The following is a 23509-nucleotide window of genomic DNA, read 5'->3' on the forward strand; positions in this document are numbered from 1 at the left end:
GCGGGGAAATAAATTCTTTGTTTTGTCTTTTTACAGATGTAATCGATGTGATCTTTCCAGGACAACAGATGGTCGATCATTATACCCAGATATTTATAAGATGACACTTGCTTGATTGTTTCATCATGAATGAGAATAGGAGCTTTATGAGCATCAGACGGTGAACCAAATACAATTTCCTCTGTTTTCTTTGCATTGATCTCTAGAGCATGGTCATCACTCCACATAACCATTTTGTTCACAGCATGTTGGTGCAGTCCAGGGTCGTCAGAGTTACTTAACAGAGAAATCAGAGCTGTATTGTCAGAGTACTTCAGAGTGTACTGATTTTGTGTATCAGACCGACAGTCATCTGTATAAAAAGTGAAAAGCACAGCTGAGCTCACACAACCCTGAGGAGCGCCAACATTAGTTGTGATAGCAGATGAAAGGGTGTTATTCACCTTTACAAACTGGATTCTGTTAGTGAAAAAAGAAGCATACCAAAGAGTCAAGTAGGGGTTAAGTTTTTGTTGAATCATTTTTGATACTAAGATGTCTGCTTTTATTGTGTTAAATGCTGATGAAAAGTCTAGAAAGAGGGCTCTTCAAATGTATTTGGCTTATCTAAATGTTTGGTGATGATATGGACCAAAGATGTTTGAGCAGTATTCTTTCTAGAGATTTCATGATCACTGAGGTAAGAGCTATTGGTCTGAAGTCTTTATGATCCCTTGGACATGGAATCTTAGGTAAAGGTTTTATGAACAAAGTTTTCCATGACATAGGGACCTCGTGTGAGTCAACTGAAGACTGAAAAATTGGTTGCCATACTGGAGCCAACTCAGCTGCAAAGTTTTTTAACAGAAAACCACTACACTTATCAGGTCCCACTGCAATCTTTGTATTTGTACCCTGAAATGTTTTCCTTACATCTTCAACAGTGATGATAATTCTGTCTGAAGCTGCAGGTATGATGGTTCTGAGTATTTCAGGGAATTTTGCAGGGTCGTCTTGTGATTCATGTTGTCCCACACTCTTTTAGGGTTTTTAGCTTTAAGAAGCTGTTCAAGAAGCTGTCTGTGTGCCACTTTTGCTTCTCTCAGTCTGATTCTCAACTCTTTTTCTGTAAGTTTTAGTGCTTCTGGATTTTTGTTTTTAAAAGCCACTTTTCTTGTATTTATGACTGCCTTTATGTCACTAGTGACATATGATTTATTATTAGGGTAAATTTAAATTTCCTTTATTGGAACAACCAGCTCTACACAAAAATTGATATAATCATTTGTAACATCAGTTATGTCATTTATGGAGCCCTCAAAATTTCCCAATTTGTCCAGCCAAAACAGGCTTTCAGTTGTTCTTTACTCTCATTTGTCCATGTTCTAATCACTTTCTTTTCTGGTTTACTTCTCTTAAGTTTTGTCTTATACACTGGAATCATGTGCACAACATTGTGGTCGGACTTTAATATAGGTGGCCGGCACTTGGACACATAAGCACCTTTAACATTTACAAAGCACTTGTCCAAAATATTGTCTTTCCTGGTCTGGTCATTGACGTACTGCTCGAAACCAGGCAGCACAGTTTCCAGGTGACAATGATTCAAGTCTCCCAAAACTATAGCCGGTGCCTCAGGGTAGTTGAGTTGTAGCTCAGGAACACAGTCAGCTATGGTCCGTGCAGCTTGTGACGCTTTCCCGTTTGGGGGTGCGTATACAACGAACAGCAAAATACACCCAAATTCTCTCTTGGCAAATAAAATGGTCTTAAAGTCATACTGAGAATTTCTACATTTGGATCACAGATCGTAACTTTGACAGAGTGCATTCGGCACCATAGATCGTTTATATACACGCAGATGCCTCCTCCCCTTGTTTTTCCTGAGTCAGCGTCTCTGTCTGCTCGCAGCAAAGTAAATCCGGGGACATGAAAGAGGGAGTCAGGCATCGTCGCTTGAAACCAGCTTTCTGTAAAGTATAACAGAGATGCCTCTCGGAATTCATTACAGTACCTTGCGTATGTTCGTATAGCATCCACTTTGTTGCTCAAAGAGAGCGCAGGTTTGTGAAGACAATAGATGGGAGTGGTGGCCGATTTGATCTCTTTCGTAACCGGTTTCGATTCCTCCTCTCTTTTTCCTTTTTTTGGTCCTGATGAGCTCCTGGGGGATCTTTTCCAGCATCAGCCAGTAGAAGTGGCTTGATACAACTGCTTGGGTCGGGTCTGGTTGTAGCTCCAGCAGAGCCTCTCGGCTGTACGAGCGTGCAAGCCGTGACGCCTCACTCAGGTGTGCTTTCGGACATTGCATGGAAAGGCATTGTCCAAGTAGACAGAATAGCCACAGAAACACAAGCACAGTTCGAGGGACACTCATCTTACACTTTAGACAAAAATATTCCACAGACAGGCCGGATAAGACGACGTTTTAACAACATTAAACACGAGAACAAACAAACAAACAGAGCGTGCTGGGACGCAGTGCGCAGCTGAGCAGCGCACCTGATCACTTTGTGAAGATAGAAACTAACGAACTTGCCAGTATGAAGTGAAGCTTATCTAGCAGAGCAGAAAAAAGGATGTAGAGGGAGGAAAAAGAGAGGTTGATGTCCAAGCTGCCAAAAGTTAAAACTTTTTTTTACATCAGTAGGCAACCAGGCCCCGAAGTCCTGTGACGTCATGAACACAAGATTACAGATTCCTACAAGTGGAGACGATGAAATAAAGAAACACACACAGGAGACAAAGGAGATGAAGAGAAATACAGACAGAGAGGAAGAAGAGAAATACAGACAGAGAGGATGAAGAGAAATACAGACAGAGAGGATGAAGAGAAATACAGACAGAGAGGATGAAGAGAAATACAGACAGAGAGGAAGAAGAGAAATACAGACAGAGAGGAAGAAGAGAAATACAGAGACAGAGAGGAAGAAGAGAAATACAGAGACAGAGAGGATGAAGAGAAATACAGACAGAGAGGAAGAAGAGAAATACAGACAGAGAGGAAGAAGAGAAATACAGAGACAGAGAGGATGAAGAGAAATACAGACAGAGAGGATGAAGAGAAATACAGAGACAGAGAGGATGAAGAGAAATACAGACAGAGAGGAAGAAGAGAAATACAGAGACAGAGAGGATGAAGAGAAATACAGACAGAGAGGAAGAAGAGAAATACAGAGACAGAGAGGATGAAGAGAAATACAGACAGAGAGGAAGAAGAGAAATACAGACAGAGAGGAAGAAGAGAAATACAGAGACAGAGAGGATGAAGAGAAATACAGACAGAGAGGATGAAGAGAAATACAGACAGAGAGGAAGAAGAGAAATACAGACAGAGAGGAAGAAGAGAAATACAGACAGAGAGGATGAAGAGAAATACAGACAGAGAGGAAGAAGAGAAATACAGACAGAGAGGAAGAAGAGAAATACAGAGACAGAGAGGATGAAGAGAAATACAGACAGAGAGGATGAAGAGAAATACAGACAGAGAGGAAGAAGAGAAATACAGACAGAGAGGAAGAAGAGAAATACAGACAGAGAGGATGAAGAGAAATACAGACAGAGAGGAAGAAGAGAAATACAGAGACAGTTTTGTAATCTCAACAACATCATCTTTGTTTCCATCAGTAAGTCCTCTCTTACTGTTTCTTTTGAGTTCAGGCGTGTAAGAGCTGCAGTTGAATCTGAACAAACAACAACTCTCTCTGGCCTTCTCGATCCATTCAACCCTAACATTATAGCAGTTAGTTCTGCTGTAAACACGGATCACTTATTATTCATTCTTTTACATATTTCTATATCAAACTCAGATATGAACACTCCTGTCCCCACATGTCCACTCTCTGGCTCTTTGGATCCATCAGTAGGTATGTAGTTATAATATTTCTTTTGTAAATAATCTTCAACCAAATGCCCAATGTTAGCCACATTTCTATCAATTCATTCTCACTTTTGCTCCACAAGTTGTAAGTCAACGCTAGGCACTGGAACAATCCATGGAGGGATATTAGCCCATCCAACATTTGGTCCATCAAGTGGAGTTTCTCTAAGGTGCTCTTTGCTGCTGCAGGAGCTGCACTATGGCCAAAGATACAACGAGCAAGAGCAGCTGGAAAACGGGCGTACTACAAAGGTGGTGCTGGGTTCAACAGCGGACAGAGAGTCACTTAGGAGCGCCATACAAGATCACATTTGATGGTCTATGTAAGCCAGCAATAACAGGCGTTTGGCCTGCACACAGGTTGGATGGTTCAGTTCATATTTTTTGATATTGAAGGGACGTTAAGTTTAAGGCTCTCTTTTGTGTCCTTTATATTTCAACTGGTTGGAATAGTTTGTTTATTAACAGTTGTTAGTTTGTGTTCACAACGAATGGTTCCTTTTCTTGTATCTCTCAACGCTCGAGAGAAAACACAAAGAGAAAATCTGTATTTTTATTTTGTAAGGGTGAAAAAGCTAATTTGATATTTCTGAAGAAACACTTAAAACTAGAGGATGAAATATTCTGGATAAATCAATGGGATGACTTTGGTTCCACTAGATCAGCAGGCTCCTGTTCTGTGACCCTCCTGGTAAATTCATCACCTCTAGAAGTACTCATGATGGTCACTGGATAATTTACGTACTTGACATTAATGAGCACTTTTATATTTTGGTCAATAGGTATGGCTTTAATAACCTAACTCAAAACAAACAGTTGATTTTGGAGGTCTCTAGTGTCACTGAATCCCTTAAACTATCCAACTGCCAACATTATTAGAGGAGGGATTTTAAATATGATCTTTTCCTGAAGATATAAAAGTTATTATATCTGATGTGATGCTGGATAAATCTATCACTTCTTACATCTCTAAATGGGAATTCATGAAGTTCACATTTAGGGAGCACTCTGTTACATTTGGAAAATCTCTAAATAGAAGTAACAAATCATCAGAAATGAATATAATCAAAGAAATAAAAAGCTGCTGTAATAAGACATGACTTTGTGACAATGATAAACAAAAAGGACATATTCTACAAACACAGCTGGATGAACTCTGTGTGAAGAAAGCTGAAGGAGCCGACAGAAGATCCAGGGTCAAATGGATGGAGGAAGGGGAGGAAAGTATTTCTGTCATTGAGAGAAAAGAAGGCAGGAAAGACATCCAATCAAAGCCTTATTAGTTCATGACCAAGTTAGTTCTGATCCAGTCTTGATGAAATGGCTTCTTTCTCTGGTAAACTAGACTCATCAACCTTTTCTGTCATGGATGCTGACTCCTTCTTCAGCCATCTCTCAGCTCTTCTTCCTCATATAGACGAGGAGTTTGCAGAATGATGTGATCCTGATATTACTTCAGAGGAGCTCAAAGAAGCAGTAGATAGTCTTTCTTTGGATAAGTCACCAGGATGTGAACTTTTAGAAACATGTTTGGGAATTGTTAGAAAGTCCATTTTCTCTCATGTTAAAGGAAGCTACTGACAATAAGACATTCCCCCACGCTATGAAACAAGGCATCTCGGTCTTTGCAGACACAGAGTATGTCAACAAGAGAGTCTGGCTCGTTTCTTGAGGAGTCAGGCCGTTCATTATTGCACACAGAGCTTAAACTGTACATACACTTCAGATACTGACTCGTTTAGAGCAGAGCCCAGCATCAACAATGTGACCCAGCACGATAAACGACTTTCCATCTATAGTACGACGATCACAGAGACTGTTTGTACTCGTCAACATAAAGACGACTTAATCAGACAGCTCGGCTGATCGCTGCGATCACATTAAAACATACCATTCAATCTACCCTACTGTGACTGGCTGAATAGGAAGGAGACATCTGATTGGCTACAGACATTTCCATTTGTGAATCGAACCACGGCAGGGGAGTCTCAAAAGTCCCACACACAAATGCAGCGAGGTTCACACATGACAAACAGTTTGTAAAGGCAGACTGACAAGACAAGATCCAAATGTGTTTTTTTAATATATATGTATATCACACATTTGTGGATTTCTATTAAATATAAAACTATAAATATTTGTGTGTGAATCTTTTTTTTATTTGTGTATTTTTTTACATTAATATACAATGCTAAATATTTGTGTGTGTATTGAAAACTATTTTTGTGGATAGAGTCCTTATAAATCACAAAATACATTTGTGAATCCTTCTGTGTGCATTCATGAAAATTGAGACGGATCTAACTCCATACTAAACAGACTCAGCTTCCTCTGATTGTCAGTTGACAAGGTAGAGACGTGCTGATTGGCTGGAGGCTTAGGCGTAATGACTCTGTCAAAATGTGTGGTTGTAACTCAAAGCTTGTGCGTGTACCTTCAGGATCGCACGTGAAGATAGGGAATTTGTGCAATCTGAACTGTGAGCACAAAATCATTACACATCTTCACATTTTTTCACAACAACAGATTTGTTTTACATATGCTCAGACTATTTCTACAATTACAAATGTTGTTTGCACATGTGCAAACCTTACCTGTGTGCACAAAATATTTCACCAAATTAACCTTTCACGAGTTCAAAATCTTATTTACAGGCAATTGATCCCATACAGCAGCCCTTCCTTTTTTACAGACCACTGCAGGACAACAGACTGCCTCAAACACTTTCATCAACTTCTATCATCGCACAATATATCTGATATCAAAGCAGTAAAGGATCATCTGACACAACAAGCTTCCTTCAGTAAAATGTTATAAAGCTGTGACCTTTGATTCCCTGTTGCTATGGTGATTATTAGACTTTGGTATTTCCTGGTGTCAGGAGACTTGACTTTGACGTTGTCCTGTTGAGATGCAGATTAGTTCTCTGTGTTGAAGGTAAGAGACACTTTTTATACTGTTTGAAAGACTCATTTAATTTAAGTGTAAAAAGAGCTGTAAGCTAACAGTTAGCCACCGGATTCATTAGCTGCTCTGACTAAAGTAGAAGTGAAGGACACACAATGATCCTCAGTCCCGATGCAGGCTATGCTAACCATGCTAACAGGTTGATTAAAGACGAGCCCGCTCTGGAAGTTTCTTTCATTGAGATCATCACTTTATCTTCTGTAATTGAAATGTTTGAGTGATTATCATTTTGATTTGAACATTTTTCTTAATTACGTTTTCTTTACAGTGGAACATATTCATAAGAAGTTGTTGTAACTCTCTCAATCCGCTGACTGTGTTCTTGGTTAATCAATGACTTGTTGGGTTTGACTTGTTATTGTTTTATGATTCTGAAGTCCTGCAGTGAAGCCTCCTCTGATAAGATAAAACTTTATTGATGTGTAGTGTCCTTTTTTTAATAAATCCAGAAAATAGGCAGGGTCAGTTTTTGCCTGTGACCGGACCAACAAAGACATCAACATTTTAAACTCTAAATCTAACTGTCTTTTTTAAGTTCTAAGTGGTGTTTTAAAGCTTGTTTGTCTTTCTTCAGAGACTGGACCCAGGAGACAAACAAATTGAGAACTAAAAGCTTTATTCATCTTTCTCAGAATCCAAAGTAATGAGCCGTCTGCAGACGACTGACCAAGACAAAGAATATCACACAATATATACTTATTTTGCTGAGGGCGTGGAGATGGTATCCGCCTCCTCCACATGGGCTTTATAGATCCATCTGTGTCCCACATGGGCCTGATAGCTCTAACTATGTCCCACATGGGCCTGATAGCTCTAACTATGTCCCACGTGGGCTTCACAGCTCCAGCCATGTCCCGTACATTGCCACATGCTATTTTCAGAAGTTAGCAGTCAAAAAAAAACCTACTGCAATGTCATGTCTTCTTGATAAATGGGGTATATATCTGGCCAACCATCTTGTGACCGGACATCGACACACCAACACAGCATGTATGGCAGGTTTTCTTGGAATGATGGTCCTTTTTCTTGTATTTGTCTCTCCTTCACCTCTCGTAAATGTCAGGTTAGCCTAAGATTTATTAATTAATTACCGCAAAAGCAAGCTCGTATGAAACTTGAGACCTCACTCTTTGACCATGCAAAATTTAATCTAAGCATTAACTTTTTTCACTCTATCCTTGATGAGTTTCACTTTGTAGGCTCAGTTTGAATTCATGTGCACATGTGCCCTTCTGCATTTCATCCTTAGTTGATTATGTTATGTTTATAATATGCAACCCTCACACTATTATTATTTATTTATCTAATTTGCATAATATGTGTCTTTTAGTTCATTATTATACTGAAATACTATTATGATTATTCATGACCACTTTATATAAATGTTGATTATAAGGAATATAAATACATGCCTTCAGGTGGGACACTACAGATGCTAGAGGATCAATTCAAAAAAGTTCAATTCATAAAAGTTTAAATAAAAGAATTTAAATTCATCAAATTAGAACAAGAAGGAGATGATGACAGATCTTAAAAAAGAGTGATTCATGTCCAAGTTACAGACTGTGCAGTGAATACATTCAGAACCTACAACTACTTTAATACTTCAGCTGGATAATCAGTCTGACAAGAACAGAACATCTGAGAGTAATAAATCATCTACTATAAGAGAGAACAGAAGATTAGATCATAACACCAGGTGAACCAGGTAGATGTGATGTTAGTAGACTGACAGTGAGGTGATGATGATGATGATGATGATGAAGGTGAACCAGGTAGATGTGATGTTAGTAGACTGACAGTGAGGTGATGATGATGATGATGATGAAGGTGAACCAGGTAGATGTGATGTTAGTAGACTGACAGTGATGATGATGATGATGATGATGATGATGATGAAGGTGAACCAGGTAGATGTGATGTTTGTAGACTGACAGTGAGGTGATGATGATGATGATGATGATGATGATGAAGGTGAACCAGGTAGATGTGATGTTAGTAGACTGACAGTGAGGTGATGATGATGATGATGATGAAGGTGAACCAGGTAGATGTGATGTTAGTAGACTGACAGTGATGATGATGATGATGATGATGATGATGAAGGTGAACCAGGTAGATGTGATGTTTGTAGACTGACAGTGAGGTGATGATGATGATGAAGGTGAACCAGGTAGATGTGATGTTAGTAGACTGACAGTGAGGTGATGATGATGATGAAGGTGAACCAGGTAGATGTGATGTTTGTAGACTGACAGTGAGATGATGGTGATGATGATGATGATGATGAAGGTGAACCAGGTAGATGTGATGTTTTTAGACTGACAGTGAGATGATGGTGAGGATGATGATGATGATGAAGGTGAACCAGGTAGATGTGATGTTTGTAGACTGACAGTGAGATGATGGTGATGATGATGATGATGATGAAGGTGAACCAGGTAGATGTGGTGTTAGTAGACTGACAGTGAGATGATGATGATGATGATGATGATGATGATGATGATGATGATGAAGGTGAACCAGGTAGATGTGATGTTTGTAGACTGACAGTGAGGTGATGATGATGATGATGATGATGATGAAGGTGAACCAGGTAGATGTGATGTTAGTAGACTGACAGTGATGATGATGATGATGATGATGAAGGTGAACCAGGTAGATGTGATGTTAGTAGACTGACAGTGATGATGATGATGATGATGATGATGATGATGAAGGTGAACCAGGTAGATGTGATGTTTGTAGACTGACAGTGAGGTGATGATGATGATGATGATGATGAAGGTGAACCAGGTAGATGTGATGTTTGTAGACTGACAGTGAGGTGATGATGATGATGATGATGATGATGATGATGATGAAGGTGAACCAGGTAGATGTGATGTTAGTAGACTGACAGTGAGGTGATGATGATGATGATGATGATGATGATGATGATGATGATGAAGGTGAAGGTGAACCAAGTAGATGTGATGTTTGTAGACTGACAGTGAGGTGATGATGATGATGATGATGAAGGTGAAACAGGTAGATGTGATGTTTGTAGACTGACAGTGATGATGATGATGATGATGATGATGATGATGATGAAGGTGAACCAAGTAGATGTGATGTTTGTAGACTGACAGTGAGGTGATGATGATGATGATGATGAAGGTGAAACAGGTAGATGTGATGTTTGTAGACTGACAGTGAGGTGATGATGATGATGATGAAGGTGAACCAGGTAGATGTGATGTTTGTAGACTGACAGTAAGGTGATGATGATGATGATGATGATGATGATGATGATGATGATGAAGGTGAACCAGGTAGATGTGATGTTTGTAGACTGACAGTGAGGTGATGATGATGATGATGATGATGAAGGTGAACCAGGTAGATGTGATGTTAGTAGACTGACAGTGATGATGATGATGATGATGAAGGTGAACCAGGTAGATGTGATGTTTGTAGACTGACAGTGATGATGATGATGATGATGATGATGATGATGATGAAGGTGAACCAGGTAGATGTGATGTTTGTAGACTGACAGTGAGGTGATGATGATGATGATGATGATGAAGGTGAACCAGGTAGATGTGATGTTAGTAGACTGACAGTGATGATGATGATGATGATGATGATGATGATGATGAAGGTGAACCAGGTAGATGTGATGTTTGTAGACTGACAGTGAGGTGATGATGATGATGATGATGATGAAGGTGAACCAGGTAGATGTGATGTTTGTAGACTGACAGTGAGGTGATGATGATGATGATGATGATGAAGGTGAACCAGGTAGATGTGATGTTTGTAGACTGACAGTGAGGTGATGATGATGATGATGATGATGATGATGATGATGAAGGTGAACCAGGTAGATGTGATGTTAGTAGACTGACAGTGAGGTGATGATGATGATGATGATGATGATGATGATGATGATGATGAAGGTGAACCAGGTAGATGTGATGTTTGTAGACTGACAGTGAGGTGATGATGATGATGATGATGATGAAGGTGAACCAGGTAGATGTGATGTTAGTAGACTGACAGTGATGATGATGATGATGATGATGATGATGATGATGAAGGTGAACCAGGTAGATGTGATGTTTGTAGACTGACAGTGAGGTGATGATGATGATGATGATGATGAAGGTGAACCAGGTAGATGTGATGTTAGTAGACTGACAGTGATGATGATGATGATGATGATGATGAAGGTGAACCAGGTAGATGTGATGTTAGTAGACTGACAGTGATGATGATGATGATGATGATGATGATGAAGGTGAACCAGGTAGATGTGATGTTTGTAGACTGACAGTGAGATGATGATGATGATGATGATGATGATGAAGGTGAACCAGGTAGATGTGATGTTTGTAGACTGACAGTGAGGTGATGATGATGATGATGATGAAGGTGAACCAGGTAGATGTGATGTTAGTAGACTGACAGTGAGGTGATGATGATGATGATGATGATGATGAAGGTGAACCAGGTAGATGTGATGTTTGTAGACTGACAGTGAGGTGATGATGATGATGATGATGATGATGATGATGATGATGATGATGATGATGAAGGTGAACCAGGTAGATGTGATGTTAGTAGACTGACAGTGAGGTGATGATGATGATGATGATGATGAAGGTGAACCAGGTAGATGTGATGTTTGTAGACTGACAGTGAGGTGATGATGATGATGAAGGTGAACCAGGTAGATGTGATGTTAGTAGACTGACAGTGAGGTGATGATGATGATGATGATGATGAAGGTGAACCAGGTAGATGTGATGTTAGTAGACTGACAGTGAGGTGATGATGATGATGATGAAGGTGAACCAGGTAGATGAGATGAGATTCAACTTTATTGTCATTACACATATACAAGTATAGAGTAACCAAATGAGGTTTGGCATCTCACCAGAAGTGCAAATAAGCAGAAAGTGCAATAGTCTGTGCTATGTACAGTAATTACAATATTTACAGATGTAGACAAGAAAGTGAATTATTAGGTATATATGGCTGGATTAATGGGATGCAATAAATATAAATAAATGCTATAAATAAGTAATGCTACAAAATAAGTGTGTTTTTAGGATTATAATATACAGATTAAGATGCAGTGAGCATGCTATACTAATAATATACAGATTAAGGTGCAGTGAGCATGCTATACTAATAATATACAGATTAAGATGCAGTGAGCATGCTATACTAATAATATACAGATTAAGGTGCAGTGAGCATGTTATACTAATAATATACAGATTAAGATGCAGTGAGCATGCTATACTAATAATATACAGATTAAGGTGCAGTGAGCATGCTATACTAATAATATACAGATTAAGATGCAGTGAGCATGTTATACTAGTTTACAGATAATATAAGAATATGGACATAATATGAACATACTATAATACAATAATACAGATAGATGAGAGATGTCTGTGTGTGACCAGGAGGAGTGGTGGGGTGATGAAGGGTGTGAGGTGATATGGAGGGGAAAGGGGGGTCAGCAGGGTGCGGAGAGAGAGAGGGAGAGAGAGAGAGAGACAGAGTTCAGAGTTCGGGGGTAGAGTTCAGTAGAGAAACAGCTCTGGGGTAAAAGCTGTTCCTCAGTCTGCTGGTTCTGGTCCGGAGGCTTCTGAAGCGCCTGCCGGAGGGCAGGAGGGTAAACAGTCTGTGGGCAGGGTGGGAGGAGTCTTTAAGGATGCCGTGAGCTCGCCGCAGACAGCGTTTTCTTTGGACATCCTCAATGGCAGGAAGTGGACACCTTGTGATGCGCTGGGCGGTTTTTACCACCCGCTGTAGCGCCTTACGGTCTGTGACAGAGCAGTTTCCGTACCAGACTGAGACACTGCTGGTCAGGATGCTCTCGATCACACAGCGGTAGAAGTTCATCAGTACAGCTGAAGACAGGTGGTGTCTCTTCAGTGTCCTCAGGAAAAAGAGGCGTTGATGAGCCTTCTTAACCAGACTGGAGGTGTTAGTGGACCAGGAGAGGTCCTCTGTGATGTGGGTCCCCAGGAACTTGAAGCTGGAGACACGTTCAACAGCCATCCCGTTGATGTGAATGGGGTTGTGCGTGCTTCCTCTTTCTCTCCTGAAGTCCACGATGAGCTCCTTCGTCTTGCTGGTGTTGAGGAGCAGGTTGTTGTCAGCACAGCAGGCGGCCAGATGCTGTACCTCCTCCCTGTAGGCCATGTCATCGTTGTTGCTGATGAGGCCAATCACCGCCATATCGTCCGCAAACTTGATGATGGTGTTGGATCCATGTACAGGTCTGCAGTCGTGGGTGAAGAGGGAGTAGAGGAATGGGCTCAGCACACAACCCTGTGGTACGCCTGTGTTGAGTGTGATGGTGGTGGAGCAGGTGTGTCCTGACCTAACATACTGGGGTCTGTTGGTCAGAAAGTCCATTATCCAGTGACGGAGGTAGGTGTTGAAGCCCAGGTCTCCGAGTTTAGTGTTTAACTTGGAGGGGATGACAGAGTTGAATGCTGAGCTAAAATCAACAAACAGCATTCGTGCGTATGTGTTGTTATTGTCCAGATGAGTGAGCACAGAGTGCAGCGCAGTGGAGACTGCATCCTCTGTACTCCTATTGCTGCGGTAGGCAAACTGGTATGGGTCCAGTGTGGGTGGGAGGCAGTTTTTCAGGTGTGCTAGGACCAGTCGCTCAAAGCACTTCATTATGATGGGTGTGAGTGCTACAGGGCAGTAGTCATTCAGGCCTGTCGGGCTGGAGTGTTTCGGCACTGGGACAATGGAGGTGGCTTTGAAGCATGCTGGCACAGCTGCTTGGGCGAGGGACAGGTTGAAGATGTCCGTAAAAACCCCAGTGAGCTGCTCCGCACATGCTCTAAGAGGAAGAAACCTGAGCTTCAACAACATCTGTATTTGTTGGTTCTTCTGGGGTGGACTTCAGTTGCTTCTCTTCAACAGCTCGCTGTGAGGGAGGTCTCCCCCGGATGGACTGAGTGATGTCACCCACAGGCTGAGAGCTGAGACGGGTTTTAAGCCTCTTGACAAACCGTTACACCTCACCTGCCTGTCAATCAGGTCAGCTACACGCCTTATTGTGAATAACTCTTATCCTTCATCAAATCAAAACTGATGAGTCATCAAAACATTCACCCCCCGTACAGTGTGTGTCCATCGAGACATGAGCTAATCACACCTATTTGTTTGTTTTGTACCAAGCTGTAAACATGTTCAGCTCTGCTGTAAAAACAGACTTTTTTTAATGTAGTTTTTCAGATTAAATAAATATTTCTATATAAATGCACTCCTTTATGTCTACTTATGAGTATACATTTCAGATTTGAAATGACGTTAATGCTCAACTCAATAGCTTAGGAAAGGAAGTCTAATTTTACACAACTTTATTCTTTTGACATTTTTTTTTACCAAATACTAATGTGGTTCATTTCTGAAAATGGGATGGAACAGAGTCATTGCAAAAATATGACCTTAAACACAGCCCCATTCTTAAATCAAGATACATGGAGAGTAAATAAGATCAATAACTTGTGAATAAAAACACAGTTAAAAATGATTTAGAAATGTAGTCTTCCCTGATCAATATCACATAATATCAACTTCTCTCATCTAAACTGGACAAAGGGTTTTAAAATGGGAAGAAAATAGTTTGATTGCAAGTTGTTTGGAGGAGATCTAGTTTTATTTGAACAGCATGAATACAGTCTTCCAAGGTGCAAACCCTCCTCCTCCTCCTGAAGCCTGTGGAGCTCCTTCATGTACTGCTGTCTTATCTGCTGGCCATCTTCTCTCACCAGAACTTCGACTGTTGAAAAGTCATTCTGAAGAAGCTCGAGCATGTGACATGGATCCAGGAGAACATGGACTTTTAGTGAGAGGTCTTCAGGATGGCAAAGAAAGAGAGAAAAAATCAGTTATTCATTAAATCATTTTTTCTGTATTCATCTGTGTGTAAGAGCACATTTATAAATTCAACAGTGTACTACCCAGACAACAAAGGTACAGTATTCAGGTAATCAACATCTATTCAAAGTTAAGAAGATAAACATTATTGTAATCATGCTGTTTTCAGCTCTCTCACTCACACAATGATATTCCACATCAAATTGTCTCAGATTTTGTGTGAGGAAAAATCAAACAATTTATTGTGGATAATACTTCATCTTAACATGAAACAAATACTACCTGAATTATTTAAATCATTAACAGGTCCCAACTCTCTGTGCTTTAGTACAGAACATACAGTAACTCATTTATTATTAACATGATCTCAGTACATGGCTGTATTCTTCAAACTATTTCTTGTACTTCTGGCTTTATATCTTATTTTCATTCCATATGTTATTTATATTTTATATTTCTATTGCTATATTCTTTGTAAGAGCATCTGCAACGATTAAGAACTATAATAATAACCATATTAAATTTCACTGAACTCATACAAAGTGAATTTTTTATTTTATTTGTTAACAGTTTGCACAAATCTTAAGACACTACATCAACCATGTAACTTTAATGTCATCCTCTATAACCTACACAGCACATTAGGCTCAGTTCAGTTTATGTTACTGATGGATAATTACTACACAAAGTTTGTTTTTTAATGTCCACATTTACGTGGAGTATAACATTCATCATAACGTCAGATAACCAAATTTACAGTCTGTGGTTAACCACCGAGGTGAACCTTTAGCTTCTAACATCACACTAACTCATTTTCAACATCTTAACAACAAACATTTCTAAACCATTGACCGTAAATAATAAGCTACACAGTTAGTCGACTGGTTTACAAGCTAATGCTAAACAAGCTAAAGGTCTGTAAATATAAATATAAACACATGAGTATACAGTAAATATAACACTACTATATCACTTACCGAAGAAAACTGAAGCATCAACTTGTTGGATGGTCTGTTAACCGCACAGCAAGCCATGTATGTTGTCAGATATGTGTTAAACAAACTCTCCAAAGGAAGTAAAAAAGAGGAGAAATCAGACGGATCAAGCTGTTAGCCTCCTGACCTGCTGACCGCGCAGAGCTGTCAATCAAATCTAACACAACCAAATATGGGCATAGTCGTTTTCCTTAAAAGAATAAAAAAAATTCACCCCCCCCCCCACAGTGTGAGGAGAAGGGGCCGTCAAACTTCTCAGATATATCTCGTTTTTTGAACCAGGCTGTAAACATGTTGATTCCTGTGGTAAAAACTGGCTTTTTTGGCTGTGGGCTTATGGCACTTCCGGCGCTTCTGCAGCCAGCCTCAAGTGGAACCTCGAGGAACTGCAGTTTTTTGTACTTCCGCATTGGCTTCATTTTTTCGAGACCGGAGGTTGCCCCTTGGTAAAGACTGTGTCAAAATTTGTGGCTGTAACTCAAAGCTTGTGCGTGTACCTTCAGGATCGCACGTGAAGATAGGGAATTTGTGCAATCTGAACTGTGAGCACAAAATCATAACACATCTTCACATTTTTTCACAACAACAGAATTGTTTTACATATGCTCAGACTATTTCTACAATTACAAATGTTGTTTGCACATGTGCAAACCTTACCTGTGTGCACAAAATATTTCACCAAAGTAACCTTTCACGAGTTCAAAATCTTATTTACAGGCAGTTGATCCCATACAGCAGCCCTTCCTTTTTTACAGACCACTGCAGGACAACAGACTGCCTCAAACACTTTCTTCAACTTCTATCATCGCATAATATATTAAGATTAAGATTAAGATTAAGATTAAGATTAACTTTATTGTCCCAGTGGGAAATTTGTCTTGGACTTCACAGAGCTCTGATGCAGTAGCAAAAAATAACAAAATACATTAATTCGTTGGTAAAACATGTCAGTTAAATAATCGGTAAATTCCATACAAGGGAATTACTAAAACCATAAATATGTAATAGTTATGGAAAAGTAAAATGTACATGTAATCACATTTAAACTGATAAACAGTGCAGGTACATCTACACATCTTCACACACACACTCACACCACCTCATACGTATACACACACATTACAGCTTAGGTACTGTTACCTTGATGGACAAGGGAACAAAGGTATTTCTGAAACGGTTGTTCCTCCCTCGGGGTACCCTGCAGCGTCGGCCTGAGGGGAGGAGCTGGTACTCAGGGTGAAGAACATGAGATGGGTCTGAGATTCTTTTTTGTGCCTGTCTGATTATGGTTTGTTGAAAGATGTCTTGGAGGCTGGGGTGTTGATGAACTCCCATGATTTTCATGGCTGTTTTTGTGAGTCTGTTGATTTGGGCCTTTGACTGAACGGTCAAATTTCCAAACCATGCAGAGCTACCATATCGTAGGAGGCTCTCTACTACTGCATGGTAGAAGAGAAGCTGCACTTCCCGGGACACACCAAAGGTCCTGAGTCTTCTCAGAAAGTGAAGCCTCTGCTGCACTCTGGAGCAGACAGCTTCCACCTGGGACTTCCACACAAGTTTATTGTCTATGTGAATGCCGAGATATTTGTAGCACTCTACTTATGTTATGGTGTGATCATGGATGACCACTGGTGAGTGGTCGCCAAGAGACCGAGGGTCGAACACCATCTCATTTGTTTTTAAAAATTTAACAACATGTACGTTTCCACTGTTTCTGGTACACTGATTTGTGTAGAGAGTGAACAGCACTGGTGAGCTAACACACCCCTGGGGCGCTCCGGTGCTGATGGTTGTGAGCTCTGACACAGTTCTGTTCACTCTGACTTGCTGGGTGCGGTTAGTGAAAAATGAATGATACCATTTAATGATGAATGGATTGACCCTAAGCTGATTTAGTGTGTTAAGTAGAATGTAAGGCTGCAAGGTGTTAAACGCTGAACTAAAATCAACAAACAGTAGTCTAGCGTAGGCCTTGGGATTCTCCAGATGTTTGGTGACCATGTGCACTAAGCTATTGACAGCGTCATCAGTACCTCTATGGTGTCTGTATGCAAATTGGTATGGGTCTAGCTGTGGGCCTACCTCTGACTTCAGCCTGATCACCATAAGTTTTTCATACATTTCATTACAACAGGAGTTAAAGCCACTGGTCTAAAATCATTACAGTCTTTAGGACATGGAATTTTTGGGATAGGTGTGATGACTGCCTTTTTCCACATTGCTGGTACAGTGTTTGTATCTACTGACCTCTGAAAGATGGGGCACCAAGCAGGTGTTAGTTCCTCTGCACACATCTTTAATAAGAACGCAGAAATGCCGTCTGGCCCTGTGGCCTTGTTGACAGTGACACTTTTAAAAACATTTTCCACATCCTTGGGGTCGAGGATATATCTGATATCAAAGCAGTAAAAGATCACCTGACACAATAAACCAGCTTCCTTCAATAAAATGTTATAAAGCTGTGACCTTTGATTCCCTGTTGCTATGGTGATTATTAGACTTTGGCATTTCCTGGTGTCAGGAGACTTGACTTTGACGTTGTCCTGTTGAGATGCAGATTAGTTCTCTGTGTTGAAGGTAAGAGACACTTTTTATACTGTTTGAAAGACTCATTTAATTTAAGTGTAAAAAGAGCTGTAAGCTAACAGTTAGCCACAGGATTCATTAGCTGCTCTGACTAAAGTAGAAGTGAAGGACACACAATGATCCTCAGTCCCGATGCAGGCTATGCTAACCATGCTAACCATGCTAACAGGTTGATTAAAGACGAGCCCGCTCTGGAAGTTTCTTTCATTGAGATCATCACTTTATCTTCTGTAATTGAAATGTTTGAGTGATTATCATTTTGATTTGAACATTTTTCTTAATTACGTTTTCTTTACAGTGGAACATATTCATAAGAAGTTGTTGTAACTCTCTCAATCCGCTGACTGTGTTCTTGGTTAATCAATGACTTGTTGGGTTTGACTTGTTATTGTTTTATGATTCAAAGTCCTGCAGTGAAGCCTCCTCTGATAAGATAAAACTTTATTGATGCTAGAGGATCAATTCAAATGTTTCAGCAGAACAAAGACAGATACAAGTTTAAATAAAATCATTTAAATTCATCAAATTAGAACAAGAAGGAGATGATGACAGATCTTAAAAAAGAGTGATTCATGTCCAAGTTACAGACTGTGCAGTGAATACATTCAGAACCTACAACTACTTTAATACTTCAGCTGGATAATCAGTCTGACAAGAACAGAACATCTGAGAGGAATAAATCATCTACTATAAGAGAGAACAGAAGATTAGATCATAACACCAGGTGAACCAGGTAGATGTGATGTTAGTAGACTGACAGTGAGGTGATGATGATGATGATGATGATGATGATGAAGGTGAACCAGGTAGATGTGATGTTTGTAGACTGACAGTGAGGTGATGATGATGATGATGATGATGATGAAGGTGAACCAGGTAGATGTGATGTTTGTAGACTGACAGTGAGGTGATGATGATGATGATGATGATGATGAAGGTGAACCAGGTAGATGTGATGTTTGTAGACTGACAGTGAGGTGATGATGATGATGATGATGATGATGATGAAGGTGAACCAGGTAGATGTGAAGTTTGTAGACTGACAGTGAGGTGATGATGATGATGATGATGATGATGATGATGATGAAGGTGAACCAGGTAGATGTGATGTTAGTAGACTGACAGTGAGGTGATGATGATGATGATGATGAAGGTGAACCAGGTAGATGTGATGTTAGTAGACTGACAGTGAGGTGATGATGATGATGATGATGATGATGAAGGTGAACCAGGTAGATGTGATGTTTGTAGACTGACAGTGAGGTGATGATGATGATGATGATGATGATGAAGGTGAACCAGGTAGATGTGATGTTAGTAGACTGACAGTGAGGTGATGATGATGATGATGATGATGATGAAGGTGAACCAGGTAGATGTGATGTTTGTAGACTGACAGTGAGGTGATGATGATGATGATGATGATGATGAAGGTGAACCAGGTAGATGTGATGTTAGTAGACTGACAGTGAGGTGATGATGATGATGATGATGATGATGATGATGATGATGATGAAGGTGAACCAGGTAGATGTGATGTTAGTAGACTGACAGTGAGGTGATGATGATGATGATGATGAAGGTGAACCAGGTAGATGTGATGTTTGTAGACTGACAGTGAGGTGATGATGATGATGATGATGATGATGATGATGATGAAGGTGAACCAGGTAGATGTGATGTTAGTAGACTGACAGTGAGGTGATGATGATGATGATGATGATGATGAAGGTGAACCAGGTAGATGTGATGTTTGTAGACTGACAGTGAGGTGATGATGATGATGATGATGAAGGTGAACCAGGTAGATGTGATGTTAGTAGACTGACAGTGAGGTGATGGTGATGATGATGATGATGATGAAGGTGAACCAGGTAGATGTGATGTTAGTAGACTGACAGTGAGGTGATGATGATGATGATGAAGGTGAACCAGGTAGGTATGATGTTAGTAGACTGACAGTGAGGTGATGATGATGATGATGATGATGATGATGATGAAGGTGAACCAGGTAGATGTGATGTTTGTAGACTGACAGTGAGGTGATGATGATGATGATGATGAAGGTGAATCAGCAGCTTCTTCTCTTTGTTTTCTCAAGCTGAAGATCTTTGACTGGATGTGACTTCAGCAGCTGAACTCCATCAGTGTTGTTGTAGTGACAGAGTGCAGCTCTCCCAGCAGGGGGCGCTCTGCTATGGATCAGTGTGAGGACACAGAGGAGGGAGTCCCTCCCTCTAAAACCTCTCTGTGTGAGGAACATGAAGCTCTGAGGTGAGGATCTCTAACTGTCCATGGCTGTATCCAAATTGCCAAGTACCTACTCAATCTGTCAGTAGTCAGTACGTACTATCCGTGCTGTATACTGTTAGTACCTACTATTCAGTAGGTGCGCGTAGGCAGATATTTGTTCCAACTTGAGTCATTCAGTATGGAAGCGGCGTCATTTACGTTACCCGAACCGGCCGCATACACCGTTTTTTTTTTTTAAGCTTTATTCAAGAAGAGTAATGCGCATACAGTCAGGTAAACAAAACAAGTAAAAGACAGATTAAATAACTAAATAACATACAGTAGCCCAAAGAAAAGTACAAATGAAAGACAGTAATATACAGAATATAAAACAAACCAATAAAGACACATTTAAATAGTGAAATCATTATTTAAATAGAGGGGGAAAGGTTTGATAATAATGCAGACATCTGTTTTCTGTTCTTAATTAAAAGTAGTGATTTCAGTCGGGACTTTAACTCTAGATTAAAAATGTATTAAATTAATCCACGCTAATTTGTTTTGATTTGGAGGTGAACGTGAGATGACGATTTACGTTTAATTTCGCACAGCATTGTGGGTAAAATACAATTCATTTCCTGAAAGCACGCATCCGATCCAAACTGCATAAAACCCGGAAGTTAGTATCCATACTGAAATGTTCAGTATACTGAGGTGGACCCAAAATATGCATACTGAATGACCACGAGAGTTTACTGAACTGTGGCTATTCAGAAAGGGCCCATGACTCTTCTCCATATCACAGCTCAGCACTCACATCACTCCACCTTCATCATCATCATCATCATCATCATCATCATCATCATCATCATCACTGTCTCATCTGCTGCTCACAGTAACTAATAATGTTTGTTTTTTTATATCAGGATGCAGGAACAGAGACCAGACTCTCCTGGACCCAGCTGTGTGTCCATGAAGAGTGACCGGTCTATAGGTCGCTATATTGACTTTAAAGATGGACGTCCTGCTGATGGAAGGTGAGATCTGAAATTGACAAAGAGCTCTGTTCTTCTTTTCTGTAGGCTCACTCTTTCATCCTCAGCCATTTACATCACTCTCAGTCTTCAGTCCATGTTCACCTCTCCCTGGACTCGTACTTTTCTCCTGTTTCTCCTACTTCTCCACCAGAGGTCCTCAGAATTCACCTCCTTCTCTTCTAGGTTTCAATAGCCCAGACCTTCCCTTCTACTCTACTCACCTGTCTTCATTTTCCTCATCAGCTTCATTTAGTTTTCTCATCACTTCATGATCATTGTGTGCTTTGGTTCTATCTTGTGTTTTTTATTTTGAAGTGTTTGTATTTGAACCCTGACCTGCCTGAAGGCTGTAAAATGTGGAAAATAATCGACAGTGTGATGGACTTTATGACTTCAAAGCAAAAACAGCCCTACTAGAAAGAAGCTAAATATTCTTAGACAAAGTCAAAATAATAGGCCAAACCTTAAAAAGAGACAAATCTGAGGAAAGATTTATTTTTGGGCTTTTTGTTCCGTTATTTAGAGACAGGACAGTAGATAGAGTCGGAAATCAAGGAGAGAGAGAATGGGGAATGACATGCAGGAAAGGAGCCACAGGTCGGATTTGAACCTGAGCCACCCGCTTGGAGGGCTACAGTCTCCCTGCATGGGACACTCACACTAACCACTAGGCCACCAGCACCCCAATTAAAGCATTTTTATTGAATGAACAGTTTTGTTTTTCCCTCAGATAGAATGAAAGTCCTCTCCTTCCTCATTCCCAATGATGACCAAAACAAACAGACATACTGTCCACAATATCAGATTTCATTCACTGAGAGTCTGCTTCTGCACGTCCATTTTAAAGCATGCACCATCAAGGATGGGAGCCACGGTTTAAAAACTGTGATTAGAGGATTATGGTCCACGAGGTGGATGTTGGATGTCCTGACTTTGTCCACAGCCCAGATCCTGAACCTGATGAGGTTCTGCTGGTGAGATGTTGGGCATTGAAAGCTTCAGGTCAAGTTCACTAACCTACCTGGTCCATACATCCTGCTGATCCAGCTGACCATTGTACTGATATCTGACTACACTTTCTCCTGGACTACATAGTTTAAAACTTGATCCTTGTTTTAGTGAATGGTATCTGAGTCCAGCTGAGGCACGTTTAGTACATCAGGGATGATGACATGGTGGTATACTGAACATTTGGTCCAGTGATCTTGGCAGGACACTGGTGAGCAGATGTATCATGAAGACTGCAGACAAAGATCTTCAAAGCTCTTGAGTGTTTTTACAAACCTTGTAGGATCCATATTCTGGACTTACTCACAATATAAAAACTACTGTGATGGTGCAAGCAGCACTTATTCCCATCTGAAGTGATGTCAGTCTGAAGACTTTGTCCCAGAAGTGAGTTCCAGGTTGAGGTTCCTGAAGTTGTTATGGATAAGTTCTTGATCTTTATCTGTTCTGTATCCTAACAGTAGTTGCTGCTCGTTGTAAATGCTGCTCGGTCTCTAAATGTACTATGAGAGGTAGAGCCTTCAGTTACCAGGCCTGCTCGTGGTTCCTACGGTCTCTAAATGTACTATGGGAGGTAGAGCCTCCAGTTTTCAGGATCCTCTCCTCTGGAATCATCTTCCAGACGGGGTGAGGGAGGGAGACACACTCTGTATTTTAAGAATAAAATTAAAAGTAACTATAAATTTTATAGTTAGGGCTGGCGCTGGTGTAGACCAGCTCCTAGTTATGCTGCTATAGGCTTAGACTACTGGGGGAACTGTCACCTTGAGCTCCTATATCTCCCTCCCTCTCTCTCTCTCTCTCTCTCCCTCTCTCTCTCTCTCTCTCTCTCTCTTTATCTCTCTCTGTGAGATCGTATTACTGATTGTTGCTATCTGTAAATCTCAGTCACTAACCACAGCATCTTTCTG

General features: G+C 40.4%; 2 protein-coding genes across 2 annotated transcripts in view; one reads left to right on the forward strand and one right to left on the reverse strand.

Annotated features, from left to right (window-relative positions):
* LOC109975750 (NLR family CARD domain-containing protein 3-like) overlaps positions 1-23509 on the reverse strand; it is a 393020-nt gene that overhangs the window by 162059 nt on the left and 207452 nt on the right. The gene's annotated exons all lie outside the window — the stretch shown is intronic.
* The window catches only part of LOC136181090 (NLR family CARD domain-containing protein 3-like), a 412285-nt gene continuing 406940 nt past the window's right edge, over positions 18165-23509 (forward strand). Inside the window, exons 1-3 of the mRNA XM_065961361.1 lie at positions 18165-18312; positions 20423-20595; positions 21480-21590. Of these exons, the coding sequence (XP_065817433.1) occupies positions 20519-20595; positions 21480-21590 (188 nt within the window). The 5' untranslated portion in view covers positions 18165-18312; positions 20423-20518. The remainder of the gene's footprint in view (positions 18313-20422; positions 20596-21479; positions 21591-23509) is intronic.

The sequence above is a fragment of the Labrus bergylta genome, chromosome 2 (genome assembly GCF_963930695.1).
Source record: "Labrus bergylta chromosome 2, fLabBer1.1, whole genome shotgun sequence".
Taxonomy (NCBI): domain Eukaryota; kingdom Metazoa; phylum Chordata; class Actinopteri; order Labriformes; family Labridae; genus Labrus; species Labrus bergylta.